Raw genomic sequence first — 8,623 nt, forward strand, 5'->3', positions numbered from 1 at the left:
TTCTTTCTAACCAATAAATAACACTTACATATTTTTTGCAAGCTTTTTTTAGTTTTAAACATATTTTTATTTAAAAGGGTCTTTTTTTCCCCTTCAATAAAAAAAAAAAAAAAAAAACCCTTAAATATTATTGTCATGCAATCATTCCACTCTATCATGGTAGGATTTTGCACAATTTTCCTCATTTACAGGGACGATCCATGATTCGAAAGTCTTACTTCTGACAAACAAAATCCTTAGGTAGCAATACAGTTAACTTTGCATGAAAAGAATGATAACTATCAAAATTGAAACTCCACAATACTTAACATTACAAGAAGTAGCATTAAAATATAACTATTACAGTTAAAGAACAACACCAAAAAGAAACATTTATTAAGGAAGTACATGAAAGTTTTATGTTTGACAGTAACATCTGAGTATGACATATCAGTCACCAGCAGCATCTGCACCAGATTCCCCCATATGCCCATTTCCAAATCCATCTTCATTTCCAATCATCAATGACATATGAGCTGCACTCATCACAGCAACACTCACTCCTGCATCATTGCTACCAACCATGCTGCCTCCATGAACATTGCTGTCACCACCATCACCAACAAAACTTCTTGGATCACACCCTTTTGTTTTCACCTTGTAATTAGGCTTCACATGTTTCTCCAAATCTTCCACTTTGCTTTCCTTTCTCTTGCTGTGGCGCCCTCTGATGCAGAAACAGATGCTTTTGCTTTTCATCTTTGGAGAAAAAGTTTAATTGATAATGGTTATGAGAAAAAGAAAAGACCATGCTGCCAACTTTCCTTCTTCCTCTTTCTTATAACAAAAACGGTGCCTAACAACCATTATTCGGTTTTTTAATAATACTTTTTCATAGTTCTGCTTTTCATCATCCAAAACTCACCACACTAACTACCATTGATTATTACAGAATCTACCTATCTTCATTTTAAAATTGATTTTATCTTTGACATTGTACATTGTATGAATTTTATTAATAGTACATTGTATGAATTTTATCTTTCAAGAAATTCTTATTCTGCATTAATACTGATTTTGGTATTCTTTACATTCCATATCTTTGACATTTTTATTTTATAAGAATTTTTTTCTCCAAATTTTTTAAACAATCTATTGTCTAGAATGTTTTAAGAGTTAATTTTTCGAGCACATTTTAAGGGCTATTCATTCTAGCTTACATGTTTCTGCCGAAAAGTGTTTTTTTTTTAATAATGATAATTTGACATGCATTGAAATAAAATAATTATTTAATAATTTATTATATTCATATTTTAATTATATATTTTCTATTTTTAAAATTAAATTTATGTATTATTAAAATAAAATTGTCAAATATTTATTTATTTTAATTAATGTTAATGTTTCATTGTTCACTGTTTGACATATCTAAAGCGATGTGGATAAAAAAAATTGCTTTGTTTTCTTAATCTCTGCGAACACCAAGCACTATATCATTGAAGATCGAAATCGCATACCATATTTTGCGTTAAAATTTATATAAAACACGTGAAGCACGTGTATTAATATAATATACAAAAAAAATTGCTAGTTGGCATATTTTGAATTCAAATTTATTTATTTTTATTACAAAATTCATATGAAACTCAAAATACTTTAATATTAGTTAAAACTTGTTTTAAATAATAAAATTATGTCAGCCTCTTTTGTCTTATTTACTAATTATATAGTTTCCAACAAATTTTAATCGATAAAAATATATTTAACACTCTTTTTTATTTTGTCTTTCTTCAAATTTCGTTGAGTCTCTAATCACTTGTTTAACCTCATTTATCTAACAAACTTTAACATAAGGTAAAGGTTAAATGCCTTTTTTGGTCCCAGTTTTGGTTGGGAAAATTCGAAATGGTCCCCATGTTCTTTTTTGTATTCAATCTGGTCCTAAAAAATGTAATTGGTGTTCAATTTATTCCTTTTTACAAACCTGTTTAAATCGTTAACGGTCAACTGTCCAACTGTGCAGTCAAAGAATGAAATGTCATTTATTGACTGGTGTGGATCTAATGAGGTGGATTTATTATTTTTGAAATTCTTTTTCTGATATTAGGCTTATTATTTTCAAAATTAAATTAAGGGTATTGATGTCTAAAGGGTTGATCGTGGTTTGGAAGGGAGATCTGCAAGATTGGGAAGAACATCAGTGAATGGCCCTAACACCACCCCATAGTCCAACGTTGTCAAAGATATCGCCACTGGTCGTACCCATCATCTCCTCCATTGTCCCAAACTTGTGCCACCACCATCAATTAAAATCCAAAAACGNAAGAACCAGNACCCCTAACTCCAAATTTCAAAAAAAAAAAAAAAGAACACAAGTACAGAAAATCCCCAAAATCCAATTTGAAATCAAAGATAACTCCTCCAATCGCAACATCAGAAAAACCAAGAACAGAAACCCAAAAAAATTCCCAAATTCAGAAACACTAAAACCAAACCCTCAAATTACAAGATCAAAACCCTTAACCTATAATTGTCAACCTGCAGAGAAGAAATAGAAACACAATAACAACCCTAAATCACAAGCCAAGAATGAGCATAGAAAGCCTCAAAACTGTGATGCATCCTCCCCGTGAGCCCTGGCGCTGCGATAAAGGAGTTCGCGCCCTAGCCACCTGAAATCGCATCCCCAACGTGCAAAAACCCCCCAATCAGAATCAAGAAAGATAAGAAAAAAGAAGCCTTCACTCCTTGTGACACGAACCAGAACTAGAACAAAAAGGAAAAGAGATCAGTGTCTCCCTCCTATGAAACGAAGCAGAAATCGAGTGAAGAGAAGATGAAGGTGAGTGCTTATGCTCCCTTAATCTGGGTTTGGCTTAGAAGGAAGACAACCCAAAATTGAGAAAAAAAAGTTGTGATTAAGGTCCTCTGAATCTTCCAAGGGGGTTAACTAAAACTTAGATAAAATAATTCTGATTTAGAATTTAATTAGGGTTCCACTTATTATAAATTTAATTTTTAATAATAGGATCTTAACTCTAATTAATTCTTAATTATAATTAAAAGAGAATCCTAAATTTCTAATTAATCATATTTAAAGGGAAACCCTAATTCTTTTCAATCTCACTTTCAACTTTACTAGGAGTACATGTAAGTAAATAAATGACATTTCATTCTCTGACTGCAGAGTTCAACAGTGGCCATTAACGATTTAAACGGCGTTTGTAAGAAGGACTAAATTGAATACCAATTACGTTCTTTAAGACCAAATTGGAAACAAAAAAACATGGGGACAAAAAAGGCATCCTAAGGTAGAAATTAAACATTTATTTTTTGAAAGAAAGAAAAAAAAAATATTACGTAAACCTTTGGTCTGGTGCTAAACGCTGCGTTGCGCGTTGCATGGTGCATGCACTTGCTTTGTCTTGGTATAAAAATGAACATTATGATACCATCACTTGAAAGTTTTTATTTAGATAATTTATTGTAAATAGATTTTATTTACTTTGTAGTAATTTTTTAATTAAAAGAGTAGTTAAGTTTAAAAAATGATTAAATTGAAAAATATGGTTAAATTTGAAGAAACAATCACTTAAAATATAATTATCTTAATTTTAAAAAATATGTAAAGAATAAAATTGAAAAAAAAAATGCGTATATTAAAAAGAGTAATCTTATTTATATATTGGTATAGATATAAATGTATTATGTATTACTTTTATCTACAATAAAATACTAACATAATTTATTTTAAAATAAATAACTAAATTTCATCCAAAACTAAAAAAAGAAATTTAAATGTTTTCTTTTTCAAAAAGATAAAAGGTGCAGAAAGAAGATTGTTATTACATTTTGTCTTGGTATAAAAATGATCATTAATGATACCATCCTGATTGAGAAGTCATGGACAGGCTGTTTTAAATATTTTAATTATATACTCTCATAAATATGCACATTTTTTTGTTTTCCCAAACTATATCAATGAAAGTGAACCATTGACATATAGATGTTTTATTTGTTTGTAATGCACATGTTTTAAGGTTAAGACAATAATTAACATAGATATTTGTAATAATTATACTTTAAATTTCTTTGTTTTCATGATACTTTGACTTCTTCATTTTTTAAATGAAATAGTTTACAGTTTAAATTTCCAAAACTTAATATTTTCAATTATTGGTTGTACTAGATCACGTGGTTTGTTTTTGCTTTTCTTATTAAGTGCAACAACTTATATGATTGTTCAATGGTGTTATGAAAACCTTATAAAACTAAAACGTATCATGCTATTATTCAATTGAGGTGATTTTATTAGAGCTTTTGTATCTTAAAATTCTTGAAAATGATTACTATTTATGATGATTTTTGTATTTTTATTTTTTTTATGGTAGTAAATTTTCTGATTGGTAAGGTTAGGTTACATTTTTTATTATATGTTTAAAAAATTCAACTTAGTCAAACTTATTTTGTTTCGACTAACTTAACTGAAGAGAAGTTTTTTAGACTATATATATATATATATATATATATATATATATATATATATATATATATATATATATATATATATATATATATATATATATATATATTCATTACATACTTTGATATTTTTAATTATTGCGTTATTATTTTCTTATCATGTAGTAGATAAAAACATAAAATGAAGCATTTTAGAGATACAAATATCCTTATTAAATTGCAAGCACTAAATTAAAAGAATAAGAGAAACTTTGTTATAGTCATTTGTATACCTTCAATATATTCTACAAATATAGAATTATATAAAGTTGAACATAATAAAATAAATTGAAATATTTTTTTCAAATTGTTTCATTGGAAATTTTTCAAAAGAGTAACCATAGTCTCTTATCTTATCTGTATCAGAATAATAAGGACGTTATGTTTACTAAACTGGTTGAAAAGATAAAATAGATACAAGATGGTGAAAAATAAGAGTGCTTAAAATGGTATAAATGATGATTTATGAAAGGACAAAATGAAAAACTTGTTCATGAAAAAAAGTGCATTTTTCAGCGTATAATGAAGCTAGATTCAATGTTTGATGAAGAATGAAATTTCGAATACTAACATATGTAAAAGATAATATATATAATCGTATTGCTTATGAGACATATATAGAACTTTATATTATGAAATTTATCTATTCATCTTCGTTTTAACCCTTGTAATATTGTTTTCATTTAGTAATTTCTAAAAGTTTTTATTCATTTTGAAATAGTCCCTTTAAAAAAAATGAAAAAGAAATTACTTACACAAAAAATATAGAAGAAAAAGTTATTTGAGGAACCAAAAACATCAACAATAATGAGAAGTTTTATAAGGATAATTTTATAAAGACCAACATTAGATAAATATATTGCAAAGATAAAAATATATGTATATATTTGAGCAAAATCATATTGTTCATTCAATGTGATAAAACTTGTTATATTCCATACGTTATTTATAATATTTCCTTGTGAAAATTAGCAAAAGAAAATGCCTTTGAAGAACTTTATGAGGAGCTGTGCTTGTGCAGAAAACAAGGCAAAAGCAAAGTTACAAAGAATCCAACAAGAAATATAAAGTGAATTGCATCTGAATTGGAAGAAATAGCTAGAAAAGAGAAACTCTTAAGTACAGTGAAGAATCATGGCACAAAATTCTAATTAATAAAAGTCAGAAAACAGTTGCATCCTATAGGGACTAGGGGACCACTCTTGCTTAAATGTCTTTCTTGCAGAATCAGCCAACACTTCAAAACCACTGTTATATTTATGGATATCTTCTCATTAAGATTCAAATATGGCATAAAGTTTCCATCAACTCATGGATTCGCAGCATCTTTTGTTTCTTCAAGCCATTACAAATTTAATACACACTCAGCTTTTAATGAATAAGAATGAAAAAGTTAAGTAATATAATAATATGTTAACAACTTTTTTTTAACAATTTTTTGACAAATAGATTATGTGTCACTATTTTATTATTGATATGTATATTTGAAACAGATCAATCATAAACTACCACATAAACACTTATAAAACAAAGTTGTCAAAAAAAAAACTTTTTCCGTACGTATGTAAAAGAGAAAGCAGTATCAATCTCTTATTTATATATTTTCGTTAGTGTTGTAAGACATGTCACACTCCTACATTTCAGACACCATTCATGCAATGTCGGATTGCCCTTTTGTTAATTGTTCCAGAAACTGGTGCCTCAACTGTGAAAGCTGTGTTTAAACACTTTTTAACAGAGAAAAAAATGAAAAGAAAAACTTTTAAATACAAATTTATCAGAAAAGAAAAAATATTTTACTTATGTTCTAGTTCTCTTCTCTTAATCGGCCCCAGAGAAAAAAATACAAATATGGAAATGTAAGAAAAGGTGAGATAATGTCATAGCAATACAATCATAATATAACCTGCAGTTCCAATTTTAAACAGCTAGCTTCTGTACTGATATTTAAAGATGATGATCTGGTGGAGCATCAAGTATGAAATTGCCTTAAATGTATCAGTCATTGCATGTTGCTGAATTAACTCTCTCAATACTGCAGCAACTTCCTAAGCCTATAGCAAGGTAGCAGAAAAATTCTCAGTACAGAAAATGTTCATTCATTGCTTAGTGTTTGATGAAAAGTCCCCACACACTTCATGGTACCAAGCCTACTCTGAAAAGTTCTGCACTTAGGGTTGTTCAGAAAAGTATTAATGGTCCAAATTCAACCAAGAATCTATTATAAAATCTCAACCATTTTCAATAATCAGTACTGCACCAAAAAAAACAAAGAATTAAGGTTTTCGGGTTTTCTGCAACTACACTTAGCAGCAATTTACCCACAATGTTACAGGTGTAACAGAAATTTGTGAGATCAAAAACGAGGCAAAACTATTAGAAAATGGGTTTAAGCATATCTCAACCTCACAAAACCGGTCTTTGAAATAAAGTTTGCACTTTATTTATATATTATAAATTGACCTTATCTCTAATCGACGTGAGATCTCTAACAAAAATAAGGATGTTACAATATACCTTAAAACATAACTACTTGTGCAACAAACAACAACAATACCTTTCTTCATTATAACATCCTTCATAGCTTTGCTCAGAGATAACAGTGTTTTTCTCTAACTTGAATCAAATTGTTGTTAAATTTTTAACTGAGATACTGCAGTGTTAAAACAATTCCAAATTCTGCACATGGAATGGTGCAGTTATTATGATTAGCTGCATTTTATGGTAGTTCCAAGTTCATGTGTTCACGTGGTCTCATTTACTATCAAATTTTTAACTTAAACAATCATTCATTATCAAGTATACATTGATATACATTGAATTTTCTGTTACATTTTTTTTTATGTGTTGTTCTTGTGGACTTTCAAGTATACATTGATATATATTAATTCTAATACTTTTTAAAAATAATATGTTGAAATTAATGTATACTAAGACATAACATAACGACAACACCATTAAAAAAAAACAACCAATAAAAAATCTAGACTTTTTTTAGTCTCGTGCATGACAAAAATCATAAGTGCAATGTATCTTGTCTCCACTACCACCAAAAATGATGTAAAATTAGAAAACCTATATTTTAAACGTATTTTAAGAATAATATGATAATTAGAAAAAACATATCTTTGTAATTATAAAATAAATGAAACAAAGGAAGTAAAATAATGGATTTATATTGTAAAATTATTGGCTTGTGTGATTTGTAGCTTGGTAATTGGAATATTTCTATAATTCGGGTTGGCGGTGGGATCCGAACCCGAAACCAAGCCCGTGCCAGTGAGAAAACGTTGATGTGGCTGGGATAGTGACTAACGTGAAAGACAACGTTAAATTGTCACTCTTGTTTTGGCAAGAGTAGGGCCTGCGGGGCCCGGTTGATGTGATTGGGCCGAATGTGATGTTGGGCCTATGAGTACCTCTAACCGCCTGTTCTATTTACTTGGTACCTACCAAGAGAGGTTGTGCAATCAATACAATCAATTATTGTAAAAACTTACGTTTTTATTTTCTTGTTTTCAAAAAATAATAATAATAAGTATATACTTTTAATTGTAAATAATACTGCTCCTCCTAAGGTTTTATATCGAGAAATTTATAATATATGAATTAATTTATCAAATCATGATAACTAAATTAGTTTAAGAAAAAAAATAGGTGAATTGGATTTTTTAAGTTCATTTGACTTACTGAGAACTAAAAAAAAAGACATGCATATGACATTTGTATTGATAATTTGAAATCTCACGTCAAACATTGCTAAAGAAAGGAGAAATGTATTAATTTCAATAATTTCTCATCATTTGAGATTATTCTCTTCATGTCATGATTTTTCAATATTGCATTTATTGACCTATTTTGTATTAAGATGACATAAGTTGGAGGTAGACATAACTAGTATCTATTTATTATTTGTGTTAAAAAAAACATTTTATTACTCCTCTAGAAAATGTCTTTTCTAATGGAGATATTTATAGATATATAATATTTACAAAATTAGCAAACTTGTAATTAGAATACTATATTCATTATCTATACTTTTCTAATGGAGATATTTATAGATATATAATATTTACAAAATTAGCAAACTTGTAATTAGAATACTATATTCATTATCTATACT

The 8,623-nt window shown here is 28.2% G+C and overlaps 1 protein-coding gene across 1 annotated transcript; it reads right to left on the reverse strand.

Annotated features, from left to right (window-relative positions):
* Nucleotides 1–201: 201 nt before the first annotated feature.
* On the reverse strand, nucleotides 202–850 carry LOC106764557. The gene has a single exon (XM_014648823.2). The coding sequence runs from the start codon at nucleotides 736–738 to the stop codon at nucleotides 430–432; it is 309 nt and encodes a 102-aa protein (XP_014504309.1). The 5' UTR covers nucleotides 739–850; the 3' UTR covers nucleotides 202–429.
* Between the last annotated feature and the right edge of the window lie 7,773 nt (nucleotides 851–8,623).

The sequence above is a fragment of the Vigna radiata genome, chromosome 6 (genome assembly GCF_000741045.1).
Source record: "Vigna radiata var. radiata cultivar VC1973A chromosome 6, Vradiata_ver6, whole genome shotgun sequence".
Classification (NCBI taxonomy): domain Eukaryota; kingdom Viridiplantae; phylum Streptophyta; class Magnoliopsida; order Fabales; family Fabaceae; genus Vigna; species Vigna radiata.